This window comes from Parasteatoda tepidariorum, chromosome 6, assembly GCF_982258835.1.
Source record: "Parasteatoda tepidariorum strain Cologne lab strain chromosome 6, Ptep-v5.0, whole genome shotgun sequence".
NCBI classification, from domain to species: Eukaryota; Metazoa; Arthropoda; class Arachnida; order Araneae; family Theridiidae; genus Parasteatoda; species Parasteatoda tepidariorum.
Genome location: NC_141760.1, coordinates 88163491 through 88186332, shown reverse-complemented (window position 1 = coordinate 88186332; position 22842 = coordinate 88163491). Strand labels below are relative to the sequence as shown.

At 28.4% G+C, this 22842-nt stretch overlaps 2 protein-coding genes across 3 annotated transcripts in view; one reads left to right on the top strand and one right to left on the bottom strand.

The window, feature by feature from the left end:
- Positions 1-6828: 6828 nt before the first annotated feature.
- On the bottom strand, positions 6829-14973 carry Pfdn1 (prefoldin subunit 1). The gene is made up of 4 exons (XM_016056754.5): positions 14764-14973; positions 11845-12011; positions 8164-8248; positions 6829-7124 (listed from the first exon to the last, which is right to left on the bottom strand). Exons 1-4 carry the CDS (start codon positions 14797-14799, stop codon positions 7038-7040), a joined length of 375 nt encoding a protein of 124 aa, XP_015912240.2. The 5' UTR covers positions 14800-14973; the 3' UTR covers positions 6829-7037.
- Positions 14974-22677: 7704 nt separating this feature from the next.
- LOC107449276 (uncharacterized) overlaps positions 22678-22842 on the top strand; it is a 110964-nt gene continuing 110799 nt past the window's right edge. The window contains exon 1 of one of the 2 annotated variants that reach the window (XM_087166149.1): positions 22678-22819. The gene's annotated coding sequence lies outside the window, so the exon portion shown is untranslated. The remainder of the gene's footprint in view (positions 22820-22842) is intronic. The other variant, XR_015434771.1, reaches the window with a different exon arrangement.

Below are 22842 nucleotides of genomic sequence, written 5' to 3'. Positions count from 1 at the left end.
AAAAAAAAAAACTATTGGATTCTTAACTGGAGTTTTTCTCCTCTAGTGAGATATTGTATTCCGGTCAATTAAAAGAAGAAGAAAAAAAAAGAAGAAATTACTGAAATAAAATTTTTTTTAAAAAAAAGTTGAAATCAAAAGTTTCAGGTCTAGTAGGACAAAAAACATAGCTGTAGAAATGTGTTACTTTATTAATTGCATTATGTTAAACGAAAGTTACATAAATTTAATGTTTTTTCCGGGGTGATTAATCAGCTTGTTATAAAAGGATTTAGTTATTATTTTAGAAGATAATTAGAAAATTTAGCGTTAAGAAATGCTCTTAAAAATTTCCTTAAATTTCGTTCCAGAATTTTTTCAAGACTGTTTTAGAATTATTAAAAATTTCAACTACCTTTAACTGATTTCACCCTTTTGCTCTAAGAGCCAAGATCTTTTCTTTTAAAGAAAAATATTTGAGCTTTTAATAATAATAAACACTGATAAATGTTTGGATAAAACTGCTTTGGCAATAAAATATTTTATATCGCTTAAGATAAGAAATGAAAAAATTACAAATATTATTCCATGTCTTTTATCTATAAAAAATAAACTTTTAAAATTGTTTCCCTTTTTACTCTTATAATCTAACTCTAAGAATGATAAAGTTCATGAATAATTGCAATTTTATCTCATAAGAGAATCCTTAGAAATTAAAAAAGAAATTAGGTACATAGAAAGTTAACTGCTAGTGGTAAAATGTCTCCAATTAGTAGAGTGTGCAAAAGTCCATGTTTTTAGGAATTTTGCTAAGCTCGATAAGCTTATCAATCCAAATTTTGCAATATCATACATAAATTAATGTACTTCTATTCAGGGTGCGTAGCCAAACCTTTCAACAAAAAATAAGCACCCTTTAAGTACTTTTTGAGCACTATATACATTAACAAAATGCAAAATAATTTTAAAAGATTTTACATGATCATGATAAAATAACCAATTTCTGACAAAGAACTCTTTTCTTTATTAAATTAGCCAACATAAAAATATTGAGCGATTTTTCGGTTCGAAAAAGGAGGTTGGAAAATGAAGCCTGAAATTGAGAATATCTTGCAAAATACATCAGTTGCACATGAGACTATCAAACATGTAAAATGAGTGGCGCTAACGATTGGAAATAGATTGAATTGTGAAAACTTTGAATAGAACAATGTGAAAAGCACTCTTTTGCATAATACGTGGTGAAAATCAACATGGTAAAGAAAAAAATCTCATTTTTGAAAAGGAAAAAAATCAAACACTTTTTAAAAACACCGGATGAAAAAAGCATGTTTAAGGGCTTTTAAAAAACGAAAATTAGCACCTTTAAAAACGCTACGCACAATGTCAATTATACAAGAAGTCTATTTCTTTATTTTAAAATTTTGATAATACTTACTCTTATATTAAATTCAAAGGCTGTAGCTTTTATTCTCATCAAAAGTTTCCTATTAGTGTGCCTATGTCAATGTTTTTAGGAATGTAATAAAGATTTTATACATTCCTAAAACAAGATAAATTTATCAATCTAAACTTCTTTTTTTAAAAAATTCAAAAGGAAATTCTTTGAAATTTAAGAACTCCATTTTTTTTTATTTTTAATAAAATTAGATCGTAAAGTTTGATGGTACTTACACTTGCATTGAATCAGGGATCTTAATTTTCTTCCACAGTGGCAAATAAACATGGAAAAAAACTGCTCTAGAAGAAATGGCTTTCTTCTAATCCAAATGCAAGAAACTATCTTTCGAAAAGAAATGTCAAAGATCATATGAGTGTTTCAAACTGTTAATAAAAGCAGTTAAGTATAAATAATAGCATTAATTTTCAAGCTATTTAATATATTATTTTTAAATAAATAAAAACTAAAAAGTAACAATTGCAAAAAAAAAAAAGTAAGTGAGGAGTTTAAGGAATTTCTTAAGAAACTAAAATAATTGTAATTTTAAAGCTATGTAAAGAACTGCTAAATTAATATAATCAAATTCCATTAATATTACTAAAAAACACATATTGAATTGATAATTACAAATAGAGTACTAATTTTTTTAATAAAATACTTTTAAGTATGAATACTCAAACCAACTTCTAAATGATATAGAACAGATTTTTAAAGTTCAGTAGAAATATTATATATATTCTAAAAAAAAAAAGTAGATGTGAAAAACTTTTAACTTCGTGGTACTAAATTAAATTTATCTTGTTTAAATTTAAGTTATTCTTATCACTTCTAAAAATTTGCATTCTTTAGTTTCTTCCATTTTTTTCCAGTGACCTAAAAGAAATAGTTTTCCTATAGACAAAATGCCAATCCTTAAACTCAAAGGCCAGCTTTCATTCTCGACAAAAAGGTCACTGTTTTTAGGGATATAAGCTAAGTTAGATATTTTTTTATCAACTTGAACTTCAAATTATTATACATTACTGAATATACTTTGATTATTTGGAATTTAAGAAGTTTGTTTTTTTAAAATTAGATCATAAATTTGGTAAAACTTACACTAAAAATTTACTCATTAGGCCAGTTTCAAAAATTTTGCAACACAAGCATACTGCATACTCTAGATATATGTATGGTTTAATTCCTTGCATGTATTAATTTTTGGATATTTTGCTGATAAAGTTTTTTAATGACCATACTAAATTTTTAGCAAACTCTAGAAATACATAAATTTTGTAATAACAATAAAGAGTAATCATCAAAAATAAGAATCAATTAGCACTAACTACACTGAAATCTGATTCAAACTGAAAAACTAAAACAATTTCTGTAACAGGCATCTTCGACGTGCTAAGCGTTTTTTAAATGTGGATAAATGAAAATATTTTTTAAGTAAGATTTTAGAATAGGGGTGCGCACAAAGTGAGTATGAAGGAACAAAATGCCATAACAATTAAGAGGGGATTATAATATGAAAATACTTCTAGGCAATACATTTTTAGTATTTTAGGATCAAGATATATTTTTAATTTTTTGGAGGGAGATAATTTTCTGGCTGAATTTATTGTATCTCACTCACAAACTTCAACATAAATAACAATTACAGGCTTCGCAGTAGCTCAAAATAAATATCAAGACAATTTTTTTCAAAAAAAAAAGAAAAAAAAAGACCAAACCAGGACATTTTTTGTGCGATACAAACACTTCAGAGAATTTTTCATAAGGGAAAACAATGGGCCAAAAAAATTTTGTATGAAAATTTTGTATCAAGCGACATTTTTTAATTTGCCTCAAGATTTTTTTTAAAAAAATGGGTGACACTGAATAATTTCAAATAAAAAAAATTAAGACAGGAACAAGTAGATCAGAAATTATTTAAAAACAAGTGTGATTTGGCGTATGCCTATATATGCTAAGAAACCTTGAAACCTGAATTTTCTTGATTTCAAGAATAGTTACTTAAATTTAAAAATACATGGAAATAAATTCAAAGGGAACTGATAATTATAGTTATCTTCAATACATATTACTCCAAAACTAAATTGTATATGATCTCATTACTAAAGAATAAATGCATACAAAAATAAACAAAGGATAATAAACATAATGCATGGTAAAAAAGGTCAAAATAAAAATTTAATAAATAAAACTAAAACCATTACTTAAGTTAAATGTATATTTAAATTTTCGCCTTTGCATTCAATGAAATGCATAAGAAATGAAGCACAATGGTGGGAAATAGATTCCACAATACAAAGATACATCGAAATAAGTTAAAAAGAAACTGATAATTATAGTTATTTCTATGCAACAATATATTACTCCGAAACTAAGTTGCATATGATCTCATTACTAAATAAATGACAGATTAGTAAACATAATGAATCGTAATTTGAAACAAACTTCAAAATAAAAAGAAAATAAATAAAATAAAACCATTTTACTTAAAATAAATAGATATCTAAATGTTAGACTTTGCAATAAATAAGATGCATAAGAAATGAAACACAATGCTTTCACTACAACATGGACTTTGATGGACAAGAGAAAAAAATTTATAAATTGAAAAATCGATCTACAATATGTTTGCGATTATTAAGAATAATGAAGTTTTATCATTTTTAAATGAAAAGATGATTTAAGGATTCACAAATGACTGAGAAATAAAGCGCATCAAAAATATCAAGTGAATAAAACACCAAATTTAAAGAGCATTTTCTCAACTTATTAAAATAAATTAGTAATAACCATTAAAAGGATTTGCAGCAATCTAAAAATAAAATGCAATATGGCCTTATTACTTCATACCTTTTGGATGATGAAAATTCATAGCGAAAATTAGGAATTTTTATCTTAAAAAAAATTATGCGAAATTGAAGACATCAAGGAAATTTTTTTTTCATCACTTAGACAGAAGAGTGTCACTAAAGCCAGCGAAAAAAAAAAAGAATAAAAGATTGTCTGAATTACAAAAGATGCTTGTAAATGGAAACAAAATAACACGCAATGATGAGCCCCTAAAACAGCTTCAATAAATTTTAGGCACAAAATGGTTAATTTATAACAGATAAATTTACTTTAGAATAAAAAAACTTTCGATATTTTCTAGAAAAGGAATCAACCTAATACTGGCAGCAGTATTTAACTTTTTTATCAGGCATATTTTGAAAATTAAATATATGCATAATTAGATTCTTTCATTAAAAAAAAATGAAGTTGCAGTGTAGAACAGAGGTTTTGTTTCCTTACAAAATTTACTCTTCATAAAGTAGCCAATGGGGGAGACACCTGCTATTAAAGCCTTGGGGTCAAATGCCTGTAACTGGACAGATGAAAAGAGGTGTAAAATGAGAGAAATAGAAAACGATTCTGTAAAAAAGGGTAGGATTAATTAAGAAAATTTTCGTTCTAATACTGATTCAGTAATAATTTGTTCTTCTGAGGGGAAGATAAAGATGGAGTTTCATTTTTATGCCAACTGCTTTTAATTTGAAACACATTTCGGATTTAACTTTTTGAATAAAAACAAACTAGTTTTGAAAAATTCTAGCAATTTTTTTAAAACTGAGTGTTCATCAAAATGACATGTTCTGAATAATAATAAAAACTGAAATATCAAGACAAAATGCTGAAAATCAGGAATATCAGGACAAAACGCAAAAAATCACGACAATTACAAGCCATGCAATCAAGAAAAGCTTATTTATAATCTTTGGTTTGCAACTGGATTTTTTTTCCAGACAGGGTGAGAATATTTCAGGAGGCTTCAAGACAAAATTCTCAAAATCAGGAATATCAGGACAAAACACTAAAAATCAAGACAATTACAAAGCATGCAATTAGGAAAAGCTTATTTATAATCTTTGATTTGCAACTGGATTTTTTTTTTTTCAGACAGGGTTAAAAAATTTCAGGAGGGATGTATTTTTTAACTCATTTTCAATGCATACCAGTGCCTCAAATAAAAATATTTAAAGCACACTTATATCTATTCTTTAGTTGGATCGAAGCACATAATAATTAGGTTTCAAAAATATTTGTCATTAAGAACCGCAAATAATGAGATTTTGGCTAAATTCTTTTCATGTGCATCAAAATCCCCAATTGAAATGCTTAAAAAATACTAAAACTCCCACTTCCCAGTCTATATATCAAACCACTCCAGTTTGACAAAAAAATATTACGTCATTTCAGACTATTGCTTTCCCCACAGTCTCTTAAATTTGCCAATTGACAATATTTTATGAAAAAAAAAGCTAATGATGAAACAATTGAGTGATTTGCACTTCATTCTGATAAAACCAAACAAATTCTCTAATGAACATTTGCTTTAGAATGCATATAAAAGTCAGGAAAATTCTCACGAAATGTTGGAAACCACAAAACAGTGAGTTTGGAACACACAACAGATTATAGCAGGTTTTTGTTCTTAAACACAGTAATCTGAATGTTCTAAAATTATCATTCAATATCTTCTCCCATTAAGGCCTTCATTTAACATTTACATCCTCTTCTTTAAGAATTTCAAATCTCTAAACTTTAATTGAATCATTTATTTTCAATGATGGAAGAAATTTATAACAAATATATGAAAGAAAATCACATTGATATAAAGGATCAAATAGGGATAATGTAAAACAAACATTTAAACTGTAACTTATTTTTATCTTTTAATTTGAAAGCAGCATAATAATAAAACATGCTGCTTTTTCAGTCTTTGCTGAAAAATCAGAAATGGTGTTGCACATTAGTTCAATTATTAAACTACAACAATAAAAAATGATAGAATCTATATTTTTGTCTAAAAATGTGAAAATGGTACCACATATTAAATTATTTGTCAGGAGTAACATGATATACCAAATTTTTATGTACTTAATTTTTAATTTTACACATTATAAAATTAAAGGCTTAGCTAAATAAAATGTGAGTATATTATTTTGACTGTAAAATTTATTTATATTTTAATCTTTTATTTTAGTGCATCACAGACTCTTTCTAATTGAAAATTAATTGAAGAGGGACCAAATCAAATAAAAAAAAATTTAATTATGAAAAATACCTGCAGTTAATTAATAAATGAATCAGTATTTTTATTAATTTATTAAAAATACTGAAAATTACAACCTTTCAGGTAAAAAATAGCATTTGACATGGAAGATCTACCAGTAATTGATAAAGGGCATTTCAATAAAAACAAAAATGGCCAAGTAAAGATAAATTGAACCTATAATTTGATTGGAACAATCACAAAAGCAAAAAAATTCTTTCATACTGCAAAAGAATTTAGACTTAAGGTTACCATAAATTATCAGGAACATTACTAATTTATTAAAGTCAGTAAAGTAAAAATAAAACAAGTTAAGACATTTTAAAATGAAATTTTGCTTTTAATAAATTATTCAACCAGATGGTATTAAATAGATATTTAACAGTTTTAGGTAGCAAACTGAAACAAAGCAATAAGTCAATAGTATCTTTGCTGTAATGACAAATGAAGTGTAAAAAAGTTGAGCCCCAATAGTTAGAAGAAAAAGCAAATTTACAAAGACAAATTCATTTCAAAACTTAGGAAGAATCATCGGTCCTTCTGTTTACTGGCAACCAGTTCTCTAAGATTAGCCTCACTTTCTTTCATGTTACGTTCAAGATAAGTTTTATTTGCCTAAAACAGAATAAGAAAATTATTAACATTTAAAAATTCTTATCACAACCTTTGATAAAGAAATATAGAAAGTTAGAAAAGTGAGTTATAAGTGTCAGATTTGAATGCAAAAGGATAAACACATATTTTGTAAAAAAGAAAATTAAATTTCAAAATAGAAATCAATAGACAGATGTCACTAGATAAAATTTTAATGCCTTCTTAACATTAAACACAAAAATAAAAGGCACATATCTGTATCACAACTATCACCAATATCACACTAAAAAAGTTTCACATTTAAAAAAAAAAAAAAAAAAAAAAAAAACTGACATTTAATAAGAACCAATAAAAATCACAAGGAAATTTAAACTTTAATGATGGCGTAAAATTCTGAAAATTATGTTTTCGCATTAAAAACTATCAAAATTAAGCTTATTTATTATTACAATTAATTTTATTTATTTCAATTATTTATTATTTCAATCCTTACTTTTTTTTTTCAATTTTAATTAAGCCCATTTATTTTTAAATTTCATTTCTGCCCAAATATTTCAATTTCTAAGCATTTCAATTTAGCATTATTTAGTTTTATTTTTTATTAAAACAAAGTTTTGCTAATTGGAATTTTTTTTAACTAGTTAGCAAATTCAGAATAGAAGGAACCTACCATGAAATATTTCACAGTAATGAAGGCATAGTTTTCAATTTCAAATGAAATGCAAAATAACTATTGCAAAGCTTAAAACCAAATTTCAAAAATAAAATATGTTTTAATACCCAATTAATAATTTATAAATTTTAAAACAATTAACAATCCTTTTTTTTTTTGCCAAACTGAGTGCAATTTCTTAAAGCAATTCTATTGGTTGTTGACAAATTATGAACAAATGATAATTTTAGAAAAGAAAAAAAAATTGCAGTCACAACAAAGATTATGCATACTGGATAAACAAATCATAGTTGGATAAAATAAATAAAATTTGCTTTTGTTTTAAAATCTCCTCCCTCAGCAATTAAAAATACTAATTGTGGTAGTTAATTTCAATATTTTTTTTACCTCTAATTCTTTGATCTTGTCTTGTGAAGTACGAATCTTTTTTGTTAACATATCATCAATATTCTTATGACTAGTTAAGAGAAACCTAGATATTGAAAAATAGAATATAGCGTTAATTAAAATCTATAAGTAAAATTAAAAAATTGCATATTTCATACTTTTGAAGAAAAAAAATTTTTTTTTCAGGTTAATATTATATGTCATTATTTATAGATTGTTCATTTTTCAATATTTTTTTTACCTTTATTATTGTTATATTAAAATGCTAGCAAATAAAATATTTGAAAATAACTAAATAATTTTAAATAGTGGAAATGTTAGCAATATAAAGATTTAATTAAAAAACTAAAACCAATTGAAAAGTAAGCATGTGAAACATTAGAAGTACTAGTGAGAAAAAAGGAACCTATGTTAAGTTCTAAGATTTATAACGTTTGGAAAATAGATTAGCACAAAATGAGACATTAAACCCTTCAAATTTGTCAGTATCTAATTCAATCAATAAATTTTAAGTTCAACTTTCATAGTTTTTATATATTTTAAAAAGGGCATGATAATTTTTTGTTATTGTCAGCAAGGTAATTTTTGATTCACAACCATATATCCCAGTATATAAGTCAACTTTTCAAACCTCTAAATTTTATGAATAATCAGGGGGTCAACTTTATTGATCTTGAAACATCGTTGCATTATAAACAATGAGATAGATATAAATAATTTTATATGAATTTACTCCTTTCAAAAACTGTTTTCAACATGTTATACATGTTACACAATTTTTACATTTTCTATAAACATATTTTCTTTACATGTAAAAGCAACCTCATTTGCTTAATCCCACAATATATCATCTTCACCTCCATCCAAAGTATTTGGAATTCCACACTTTTTTTTAAAGATTTTACAATAACATTTAAATCCATATTTTGACCATGACACTCTTGGTGCAGCGTAGACATTTTCTGTTTCTGTAAAAATTTTCCTGATTAAGTGGTCATAACACAGAGTTTGTTAATGGAGCTTTATTTGAATGAAAATGTATCACATCTAGAGAGAACAAATGTGAAAAATTTTTAACATCAGAAAATTTTGTAGTAAACTAAATGTTTTTTAAATTTTAGAAATTTTTATACTTGGATTTTTTCAGCGGTCAACTTATACACCATGATAAACAGTATTTCTTTCTATTTAACATACCACTTAATCATAAATTATGATAAAAATTTTAAATAATTTATTATTTTTTTTATATTAGCTAGCTTAACATAGAACACTCAATTAATATAGCAAAAATTATTACTCTACACAATCTCTTAAAATTCATTGAATAAGTTAATAATGCCAAATATACACTTTCAAAAATTCAAATTATCCATTAAGTTTTAATGCTTCAATTGATCTCTCAAATGATCAATTTCAAGTTCTGAAAAGTATACTAAAGATAATTTTCAGAAGTGAAGTGACATTTTTCTGGTTTTTTAAATAGAAACAATTCCATACAAACACAATTAAAAAAAAAAAAAAAAAAAAAAAAAAAAAAAAAAAAAAAACAGATTACAACTTAAGGAAAAATCTCATGTCTTTATGCTTGCAAGATATATTTTAAGTCATAAATTGTTCCACAGCAATAATTTCAAATTTGCATAAACTTTAAATATAATTTCATTAAAAAAATTTAGAGGATTCAGTTTCTTAACCCTCCAAGCATTTAGAGCATGGGTAAAATTGTACGGAAATTCTCCAGTTACACAAAATTATTTGCACACTGAATATTATTGGTAAACTGATTTTTCTGAAGAAGGATGACTTGCTTCTGAAAGTTGGAAAAATGTCAGAACTGTAACTCAGAGGGTCTAAAAAATTGTAAAATGTTATATTTTAAGAGAAAATTTTTGCTTCAAGTTTTGAATTTAAATTAATTGATAAAAGGTTAATCAACTATCATTAAACTAACTATAACACAATATGTACAAGACAGTTTGATATTTATATACATGAAATAAAACATATAAAAGAATTTAAAGCAGGGTTGGCAGGTTTTTGACATGTGACAGTTTTTGACAGTTTAAACCATGGTTTAAACCGTCACGTCAAAAACCTCACTGTCAAAAATGTCGAAAATGTCAAAAACCTGTATTCATAAGTGAAATTTAATTAATACATAAAATTTATATATTTTTTAAAGAAGGATTGTGTTTCTAAATATGTTCTAGAAAAAATAAATTTAAAATTTTGAAGAAACACTTATATTTTGAATAGTAACCAAAATCTTGTACTTTTGAAAGCTCACATCTTTTGTAATATTATGTATTCATTTTCATGTGTTATTGAAAATCTGCAGTGATATTATTAAGAAATTTATTTATAACCAAACTTAGTGTATAGTATAGATTATACTAAAAATTAGACATTTTTAAAGATAAACATTAGCAGTTTTGCACATTAGACATCTTTTAAAGAAAAATCTTTTTAATATTCTTTTAAATCTTCTTAATAATCTTTTTAACATAAGACAATACAAATTTAAGTGCTTTCTGTTAAATACACAGGGTAGTTAGTGTCGATTTACAGTATATTCAGCCTATTAATTTACTATGCTGAAAATTTAGTTTATCCAAATACTTGTGAATTTCATTTTGCTGAATACTATATACATAGTTTTGTTGAATATCTAAATATAATTACTTCTATTAATTACTTCGAATAATTACTTCTTCCTTTCAAGATATGCATTATTTGTATTCTTAATACAAGTGGGGGAAAAAAATTAAGAGGTAAAAATTGTTTTAAAATGATAAGTGTAATAATTATAAATAAATATAATAAACAATATGAATTATATTTATCATTATTCACAAATATAACTACTTTTAAATTCAAATTAACATACTGGATAATAAAGATATTCGGTATAACATTAAAAAAAATTTTCATACACTTGTATCAAGTTTGTATTTATACAACATAACTTGTAAGTTCCTTATAAATATTAGTTATATGATCCTTATATGTCAAAAATGCATAGTAATAAACTTTTAATTTTCTTAAGTATCAAAAAAAAAATTTTTTTTTTCAAAATATAAATATTTAAAAAAATTTTGTGCAAAATTTTTCTGCACATGCATTTGAATATAAATTACTGAGATTTTAAATCTGTTATTTTACCTTAATTTTAATTAAAAAAATATTTTAAAACCTGCTGATTACTATAGTATAATTAAATTTCAATATAATGCATGGCAACTGTTGGTAGTTTTGAAGTTTATATATTTTTTTGGCAAACTTTAGTTTTTGACATTTTTGACGGTTTAAACCAGTATTATACCCTTGTCATGTCAAAAACCACTTTTTGACGTCAAAAACCCAACCCTGATTTAAAGTAAATTATTGACATCAATATATTTATTGGTTTTGTTAATATATTTGTTTGACCTTTCATGCATTTGGTGTAGAGGTTTGCTTGATTGCTGGGAAAGGTTTTGATAGTCTCTCCTAATGGTTTTTTTCAATACAAAGTCTATGGAAAAAATTTGGTGCTTCCCAAAACTGTATTAAGATGAATGCACATACATGTTATGGCAAAAGTATTAAATAATTATTACAAAACATTTATAGACTTGATATTGAATAAGAGTTTCAATTAAGTCAAAATAAATTTTGATAACAGTAATTTAAACTTACATTCTTCCAACACCATTATACATATTGGTGTCTTCCGGAAGATTTTCCAGTTCTCTCTGAGTCAGTTGAGCATGTTTGATGGATGTGGTCAGTGCATCTACTTGTATATCTGCTACTTTCATTTTCTGTGTTGTTTCCAGAACCTTAGTTTGTAACTCTTGAAAAGCCTAGGACACAAATTGAAAGAATAAAAATGCAAATTATGTAAGTACATAAAAATAATGTTAAATGTTTACCAATAATGAAATTAATCATGATTGATGAGAATAATTATGAATGATTCCATAATTAAAATATTGAAACATAAATATTTATTTTTTAATAGAAAAAAACATAAATGAAGCAACTATCATAACGTTTTGATAAGAACAATTCTTTGATGTCCGTGCAAGAAAAAACTTGTTTCTTAGCTTTTAAAATATAATACCTTGAAATATATATGACTAAAATAATAATAAATTAGCTGAGTAATTTTTATAATAAATCATAAAAAATATCTATTCATTCAAAAACATTTAACCTAGTTGCATTAACCAACATTTAACCTAGAGCTGTATTGCAAATATTCACAATAAGAATTTAATAAACATTATAGGGTATTCCCAGAAAAGCAAAATTAGTGATGAACATTTAAACCGACTCGCTTAATTTCTCCAATACTTACAAAACAAGGGCTCCAAATGTTTAGAGCAGCACCTCTAGTACAGCTCTTTTGGGAATACTCCTGAAATTAATTAAGTACCATCAATTCTCCCACAATTCCATTTAAATCACTCATCATCATAATTGGTCAGACAGCGCAATGTGAGCCAATGCCTTTCTTGGAAGATTTCTCCATGACGACTTACGATTTACCTTTGATCTCCAATTCTTTTCATTAATTGCGAGAAAATCAGACTCCACTGAGTCAGCCCATCTTAACCACGACCTTCCCCGCTTTCTTGTTCCAGTGGGTCTAAAAAGCAGTATCTTTCTTATTGTATTGTCATCATTAATTCGAATCACATGGGCCATCCAATTTATTCCATTTATTTTTATGGTTGCTTATAAATCTTGTACAGTTCAAAGTTAAATCTCCTTCTCCAGTTATTGTTTTCATTAACACCACCAAGTATACTCCGCAAAATCTTTCTCTCAAATATTGCGCTGCGATACAATTTTCCTCCTGTTTCGTCATTGTCCAAGCTTCAGAAGCGTATGTCAAGACTGGCCAGACAAGAGTTTTGTAGATCAAGAACTTTGTTTTTCTAGAAATAAACCTAGATTTAATAAATCTTCTCAGCCCATAGACATACTTGCCAGATAGTCGGTTTTTATTTCAGGAGTAATTCTGTTCTCAATGGTAATAATTGATCCTAAGTAAGTTAAACTCCTTACTGTTTCAAATCTAAACGAATTTATTTCAAGATAGGGATTTGGCACTCTGTTTCTTGAGAATAACACATATTTTGTTTTCTCTACATTTATTACTAAGCCCATTTGCCTTGCAGCCAGAAATGACTCTTCATTTAAATCACTATGTTCTAATTAAAATTAAAATTGTCGCCTATCAGCGAAATTGGTGATAAAAAAAAATTCTGGAAAATAGGTGCAGATCCTTGGACAAAAAATATCTTACATAATAGTAGGCAAATTTAATATAGAATTCAATTTTCTTTTTATACATTATTTCTGTGGTGTATTTCTATAATCAATATTTATCGAAATATTTTTTTTAATCATTTTAAATCTACAACTTATAATAATTGATGCTGGATATAATAAGAATAAAATTAAATTAAAAACCTAATTCTCATAAAATTCCATTAAAAAAATCTTAGGAAAGACTTCCATATTGCTCTTTGCCACTTCTGTGCAGTGGCTCACAAGAAACCAAAAAAAAAAAAAAAAGAAGAAGAAGAAGGGGACCGACTTGAAAGGTATAACTCTTAGCCACTCCCAGACAAACCTCAACGTAATTTTCTTAAAAATATTTGCTAGTTCAAAATCCATTTGGTGTCTTAGCGATTGTAGTTGATGTGACAGATTATGATACAGAAATATCCCCAAATCCTACTTAATACCATTGTCAAATTTTTGTGTTGATCCGGCAAAATTTTAGATTTAAAAATCAAATTGATGCAGATATATAATTTATTATGTAGTTTTAGAAACACAGATAACAAATATTACCTATTATATAATGGGAAAAAGATCATAATATTGTTAAACTAAAAATAAGTGATCACATTATTGTGGTGGGGGATAGTGATCTGTCATGACAAATAGATTTTAAGCTTGAATTTAAAAAAAAAAAAAAAAAAACAGGAAGAGGTTGCTTGATTGTGGTTGTGAGTTACACCCTTCAAACTTGTCCCCTTCTGTGATGTTATTTTCAGTTTATAATGACCTGCTGTCACCTTTCCTTGTAATGTTAGCTATAAGAATCAAAACAATATCTGAAGTTTAAATATTTTATATTAAAAAATTTTAATAGTACAATAATCTAATAAAATACACATTTTTAAAACTTCATTAATCAAACTATTGAAGTGAAGATGAAGCATTTTAAAGTTTGAAAAGTAAAAACAAACTATGTTCACTTGCAATTTTTTAAAAAAAAAAAAACATTTTAATTTAAGAATCAAACAGATGTGTCAGTAAATAAGCTTTAGACAGGTCTAAGTCCTTAAAGGTGGTCAAAAAGTAAAATCTATGAAACACATTTTTAAAAAAATTGCTCATTTATTTCTAAATTATATTAAAAAAACGGCAGTTCACTAGCCTGTAACTAAAAGTTGTACAAAAACAATTGCGTTTTGAGCTTCAGCTGCAGATAATTTCGATCACATTTTACTTCAAAAATAAAATATATCAGCATCTGTAATTTAATAATACAGAAAGTAATAGGTGATCGTTAGATTCCTTAACAAGCCTTACTTTTTTCAATTCCAAGTCAACTCCTGTCGCGGCCATTCTTTAGTTTTAATTAATTTACTTTTTAAATAAAATCTTTAGATTTATTTTCGGAAACCTCGCAGAATTTAGTTGTTAGAGTGGAAGTAAAAGTTATTGAAAATAAAAGAATAAAAATGATTTCATAAAATTCGCTTGTGATCTTTAAGCAAATTTAGCCTTGAACCCCTAGACTACTGCTTAGAGGCTATTTGTACTGTATCTGATTTACAAAAGTTATCACACGCATGTGTGATTCACGGTGCAAGACATTTCTACTAGGACGCAAGAAATTTCTCTTTGCATGTAATCGTAATTTTCAGCAAATCACGCATGCGTGAGAAATTCATTTTATATGCAATTTCTAAAAGTTTGCACGTGCGTTTAGATGAATCGGATGCAGTGTAGTTAATACGTTTAGGTCTATCATAAGTTGTGATAAATGACTCCTATGGGGCCACTCTCAAGCGAGAGCCTCATGATATGTGTGTGAAATGCATTTGATGAGTTTCCGAGGGTAAATATTTTCCAATAATCTCTGGTTTTTATTCGCATACGAGATAAACGCAGGTAGTGAAAATAGTCCGCAGAGGTAGCATTTGAAGGGAAATCGGAGAATGGGTCATTCTCACTGCATCAAAAAAATTAGACTATAGTGCTGATGACACTGGGCAACCAAGTGGAGGCAACTAAGTTAAGACACCGGTTTTTGGTTTCTCGTTTGTGATCACACGTTACAACCTTCGCTTGTTCAACCAACTCTGAATAGTCCAATACCGGAACGGCAATTAGTTTGTTTATATTTTTCAATAAAGTTTATTGCTAAAAGCTCTTTTAATTATCATGGAAGCGATTATTGGCGATCGAAATGGGCTGCAGGTGGCGCAGAGCAGAATTCTTTTCCTATGGCAACATTTCACATGCTTTCTCCATTAGCGTATGGAAAGTCATAGAGGAAGGAAGTACGTTAGTTTCTCTCTTGATTTTCATGTAGATTAAAATCTTTTAACTTGAAAAACTATATGGAACTGAAAACTACATTAAACATAGTTCTAAAGAAAAGTATCACGGAAATTTTAAAAAATATTTTTATTAAGTAAAAAGGAAAAATATTAAGAAAAGGGAAAATATCGTAGTGCATTCCTATATAACAGAAAAGAGGAGGAGAGGGAAGGGAGAAGGGCTAATGGCATGAAACCGGTCTCTCCCCAGATGGCGTATTCGAGTGTTGCGATAGCGAATTGACGATGCACTTGAAGTAGGCGTTGAGCTGATAGCTGAGTTTCTAAAAAAAGTATTAAAACAGAAAAAAAGTGATTTAGAAGCAAAATAATTTCTTTCGTTTGCTTTCAAAATTTCATTAGTACTCGGAAATATCTGTCAAGGAATATTAATGAGTTTAAAAAGCTTAGCGTTCAAGCTATATAATTTTGAATTTTCAAATATTTAAACATTTGTAATTAGTAATATGCTAGTTTTTTTTTCATTCACTTTTAAAATTCAATAATAATTTGTAACTTTTAATATCTCCACAGAGGAAATTAGTTAATAGCGAATTAGTTTATTCGCATTATCTTTGTTATTTATGTCCCAAAGACAAGTATACGCTTGAAAAATTAAAAAAAAAAAAAGATACATATATCACTAGAAATCCATTTAAAACTAGCCATAGTTAGAAGATTTAACCAAGTTTAAATTTAAAAGATAAAAATGCAAGATGCGACAGAATCAGCACGTGTATCTTGTTTACTAAATGGTTGCCAGTTAAGGTTGAAAGTATTTGGAAACTACTATATGACACGTTTCAACTAATCTGGTTGCTCCACTAAAGTTGAACGGTTTTAACTTCAGTTACTAGTTGAAAGCAACCGAGCAACCATCATATGACATGTTTCAACTTCACCGAAACCGCTAGTTGCTTTCAACTAGGTTGCCTCGTGTCATATAGCCTTATAGGTTATTCACAAAAAATTCAAGCACTTGAACTCGGAGACGCAAGCTAGAATCTGATTGTCAGGATTTTCATAAATATTTTACCAATATCCAATTAAATTCTTAATCGCATCTCTAAATTCGAGTCAGAAAAATTTTTCGTACAGTGAGAACAGTTTCGAAAGGGATAGTTTTTATGACATCACCAGTAGTAGAAATGCTTTACATCGCTCTAGAGCTGCACAACGGGCGATTTACGACTGTCTGTTAAACATCCTTGAGGATGATCCGAAGGCATGTCATCATAATTTTGATCCCCTGCAAAGAGGAAAGCACTACCACTTTGATAGTCAGTGATATGCGCTTGGAGTTAAGCACTTTTCAGCAGAATAGTTTAGCGAGTTAGCAGAACCGATCCAGCCACCCTCAGTCACTATGTTGGCTGATCAAAATGTCACCCCTCAGCTTACTAACAGTGACCAATGATGGTTGACTATGCTCTACCAGAAACCATGTGTCATTGCGGGACTGTTTATGATGGATAAAGATGCTGCTACCAGAACGACGGACTGCACACAGATGATAATAGAAGCGTATTTAAGTTCGCCTCTCGCATGTCTCTCGTACTCACATTGTAAGTGTGTCTGCCCGACAGATATCTGTAGCACCATTGCGGTGCCATTCTTGCTGCATACTATTTTTCACATATGAATGACAACTTGATGGGCAATTTTTTGGAGGCTGAAATTTTTTCATCAATCCTTTTCTCATTCTCATGTAATTATTTTCCCTCATGTAAATTCACGATCGAAATGGACTACAGGTGGCGTAGATCAGAACTCTCTACCTATGGCAAGTCTTCGTATACTTTCACCATTAGCGTGTGGAGAGTCATAGAAGTTGGAATTACGTTAATTTATGTCTTGATTTTCAAATAGATCAAAATCTTTTAAGTTAGGAAACTATATGGAACTGAAAACTACATTAAACTTAGTTCTAAAAGAAAGTATCATGGAAATTTTAAAAAATATATGTAGCAATTAAATACGAAAACTATTAAGAAAAGGAAAAACATCGCAGTACATTCCTATGCAACTGAATATATGAGAAAAGGGAAAGGAGAAGGGTCAAAGATATGAAACCGGTCTTCTACCTATATGGCGTATTCGAGCGTTGCGATACTGAACAGTAAAATAAATGCTCCCATGCAAATAAATAGTCAAAACAAAAGAAAACTTCCTAGAATGCCGAGAGGTTTCGTATACACAGCTTCATCAGCAATGAGATATATTGAACTTTTTCCATTTCAAAAAAACTTATTGTTGACTTACGGTTTACCATGAAACAGAATAAAGTATCGGGTAATCCTGAATACTCAAGAAAAATTTTTTAAAGGCGAAAATAATTCTGGGTACTTCTCCTGACTTGGAGATTTGTCACTGAAAATAAGAAAAAGTAAAAAAAAAAAACACATTTCGTAACGCCATGCCATTTAAGAACAACATATAATTCACGCATGCGCGAGTAGTTCCCCCATGTAGTCTTTTTTAAACGCTCATAAATATATATCAAAAGCAATAAAAAAAGTTTTTTTTAAAGAAAAAGTAGCACTTTCAAGCAAATATCCAAACTTGACTACATATTATTTTTTTTAAAGAAATTATTGTATTAACCTTTAAATTCGAGCATTTTCAAAATTTTTAATTATGAAAAAATTATGTTTCTAAATATTCCGGAAGCCTAAAAAATTGAAAAAAAGGAAGAAAAAAAAAGAATACTTAGTGGCCATTATCTGATGAAACACTATCTCTAGTAAATAACAAATTTCATTTCGTAATTTTAAAAGTAATTACAGAGGCCGGGATAGCCTGGTCGGTAGGGCGCTGGGCCCATGTCCGAGAGCTCGTGGGTTTGAACCCCGCCGGCCGAAGATTCCTCGTGTAGTAAAGTGACTGATGCACGTTAAATCTGTTGAGTCGCCAAAGTCCTCCACGTTCCCATAACAAATCAATACCTCTGGGGGTACTGGATTGGAGATCGATCGTTCTCTGATTCAGATCAAAATTACGATCTGTGGATGAATGAATGGATGTATGAATGGGTCCGGCCTATGAACGGGTGTGACGTATGGTGTGGCAGAAGTCGAATTCTTGGCCATAGATGGCGCCACTGGAAAACAAGAACAATCACACTCACTTTGCCTAAACAGGCATGCGTCAACAACAACAACAAAAGTAATTACTTTTTACAATCCCGGAAGCACGTAAAAATTTTGACACTCATTTAGTCATGTGATCTTAATTCCGTGACAATACTGGTGTGAAAGTGTTTATCATAGAATATTATGAAAATAAAATAGAAAATCCTTCCGAAATGCTACAAGGGTGCGTTCAATTACCCATTTCCGACATTAGCCAAGCTAGGTTTTTATTCGATCTATAAGCACCTCTTAAATATAACCTGTTTTTATTCTGCAACTTGGCTTAAGAAAAAAAATGTAACACTAGTATTTTATCGCAATTGTTAGGCCATAAGAAAGCATAAAACATTTTTCAAACGTCCATTACATGTATTATTTTCGAGGAAATATGTTTTACAAGAAATAAAATAAAATTAGATTGGAATTAAAAAAATAATAATGAAATACTAGAAAATAACAAAATACTTTTCGTTACACCAAAAAGTAGGTAGTAGAGAAACCCCTTGATTTGTAAAAATTATCTTCACGATCGTTACGTAATCATCAAATTGATTGATACTTATGGCCGATGCTTCGGAAGTAATAGTAATAAAATAGAGCAAGGCCAAACATTTAAACTGATATAAGTTTATCAAAATATAAACAATTTTACCTTTTTTTAAAAAATAAATAAATGAATAATAAAAAAAAATAATTAAACAGATCTTAATTTTAGGAGAACTGCCAAATTTTGACTGCTTGTGATGTGTAATTAGAATAATTTAAGTTTTTCAAATTTTTTTAAAATGTATTTTCTTGGTACTCATTGTACTTCAAAATACGATAGCAGTAATTGAGCCGCTGTGGCTTAAGGGATCGAGCGTTTTCCTGCCAATTAGGTCACCCAGGTTCGAAACCCAGTGGTTGCTGATTAACACGAATTCTGCTCCCGGCACCGGCTACAGTGCTGACGTAAAATATCCTCATGGGTTAGATTCCCCTTGCCATGGAGCTAACTGTAGGAAGTTTAAGTGGTTTTCCTCTCCATGTAGAGCAAATGCGGGTTAGTTTCACCAAAAAGCTTTCCAAGAAGGCTGGTTGTCCCAATGCTTGATTTTGCTTTGTTTCTGGGTTGTTTGCTTCTGTTTTTTGGGTTGTGTTCGAAATTGCAAGGCTGCGGAGTTCGACGTTGATTGTTATAAGCTTAGAATTGGGTCGGTTGTTAATGACGTTTATAAAATATAAGATAAAATAATACCAAAGATTACAATATGCTTCGTTAATTACGTGTTTTATCATTAATATTAGTTTCTAAATTAATGATTAAAGCGCAGTTTTCAATGTTATCAAACATTTTTGAAATGATATGAAAAACAAATAATGAAACATTTAAAACTTCGTGTAAAATTCGATGTAATATTAAACGCATTGAAAATGGACAAATATTGAATTGGTGAGGCAAAACAATTTTTTACTTATTTGGCACTTTGGCGCATGCGGTTGACCATCTTTAAAAACCAGTTTATATTCTATTTGTAAAAATAAATAAATAAATAAATAAATCATAAAAAATGATTTTACGGGTTACAGTTTAATATTTATAAGTTATAAAAAATATTTCCGAACTCTGAACAATCCTTATTAAGGTCGGAAAGAGCAATGGCTGGATAAGAAATATCAAAAAATAGTGCGTTTTTCTAATGAGAATTGTAAGCATTCGTCCTACTCTAAAACCGGCTTAAACTTTATCTTCAAATAAGATCGTTGTAGACTATTTTTGGACTAATTTATCATGATATTGATTTATCAGAGCTTGGATATAAGTTTGTTCGTTCTCATTGTTTTCTTAAATATCCTTGCTAGTCATAATATGCTAACATTTTTAGTTTGATTTTTACCAAGGTTTCTCAAAATTAATATCTTGTATGTGTACAGAATGTTATGCAGGTTAAAAGTTGACTTACATAGAATAAAGTAGATCCTGAAATATTTTAATGAAAACTTTTACTCATATTACATAACATTACTAAGGGAAAAAAATTTTAAGATCAATATGAAAAATCACATAGTTGGTTCAAATAAGAAAAAGTGTATAACATATTGGAGAAAATGACCACTCAAATAAAGCATTGAAAATGTCCTCTAAGTTTATTACTTTTATTTATTTATTTATTTTTGTCAATCAGTTGAGTAATGGTGGAAAATGGATAACCCTTCTTGATACTGCAATTTTTTTTTGTTGAAAATTTTAAAAAATTAGCTGATTTGCAATACATGATTGCGATGCATTTTAAGTAAGAGATATATGTATTAATTTATGGCTCTATGTTGTTTAAAGAATAATGGCTGCTAAAAGAGTGTTGACGTATAGCAGCAAATAGTTTTACATTTCTAATATTTTTCTTTAATATAACTGTCGTTGAATAGCCGACCCAATTTTAAGCTTAAGACTACCAATTTTCAACTCCATAACCTTTTAATTTTGAACCCAATTCAGATGACAAGGGAACTCCTGGATCAAATAATGAGGCAAACTAGCCATCGTGGAGTATTTTTTTGATAGAACTCACCCGTATTTGCACTACATGGAGATGAAAACCACGAAAATCTTCAACGAATCGTTCGAAGCCAGGAGACTATAACCCATGATCCGTCAATCACTGAGGATATCTTACGCCAGCACAGTGGTCTGCCCGAGCCAGGTGAGGAATTCGTACCGAACTTAAGTCAAGGAATTCGAACTTCAGTCCTCTCATTGGGAGACGAATGCTCTATCCCCTGAGCCACCACGGCCTATTTCTAGCGATTTAAAATATGTTTGAAATTATTGGGAACTGTTTTTTCAATCATATATTAAATAAATGAATGTGACATTCATATGCAGCATACTGTAAAGACTGTGATAGTAATATCTCTCTGAATATAATGATGAAAAACACACAAAAAATTGTGTAAAGGGAAACTTTATTCAGGAAATCAAATCGTTCATATACGATTTAAGAATGTAATTTAAATCTAAACACTTAAAATTGAATAGTCTTATACTTTATCTCTCGCTTTCACGTCATACGAGAATTATTTTCCACTCCAAAAACACAGTCGTTGGCGTACTTTGTATGTTAAAAATTCAAAAAACGCCAAATTTTGCGAGTGCTAAGTTCACAATCCAGAATGAACTGGTAAGTGTTTGTTGTTATTTTCAACACTGTTATTCATCTACAGAAACAAAAATCTGCCGTTAAATATGCATGCCTTAAGCTGTGTAATGAGAATAATTATATTTCGATTTTTAAATCTCTGTAATCTGAACTAACTGATTTTATAATGTATAATTTTCATCTGCTTCCGTTTTGTTAAGCCTAATTCGAATTCGTCTTAACATTCTCTCTGTTCTATGCTGTTGTTTGCTTAACAAACTAATTTAATTTGAAGAATTAGTTGATATGCTGCAGTCTAAATTAATGATTCTTAATTCATATTATATTGTAAAAATTACTGCACTGACTCTAATATGTATTATATATAATTTAGCTCTATTGAATAACAAAATTGATGCCTACTTTACACCAAATAGTGTAAAAAAAAGCAAACATAGCGGTAGTGAAACACTAGATCCAAGAACTACGCTTGGCGTTTTATTACACCACTTTGGTCTAAAGTATTTTCCATCATTTTTGTTGTTGAGATGCATTAATGTTTTTTACAATGCATATTGCGAAATAAAATATTGATGAATTGCAGAAAGGAAAGCATATGCATTATCCGAAAACAAATCATTTTGAACGACATTTATAGACAAGTACAGATTGTCTATGTTATTGTTTATTATAATAATACAGTCAGCACTTGACAGTGACATAGGTGAAGTAAGTATAAATAAAGAGGACTTTAGTCTCGAAGCAATTTTGAATTCAAAGAGGTTTAACGAAAGTAAGTAATTTAACTAAAATTTA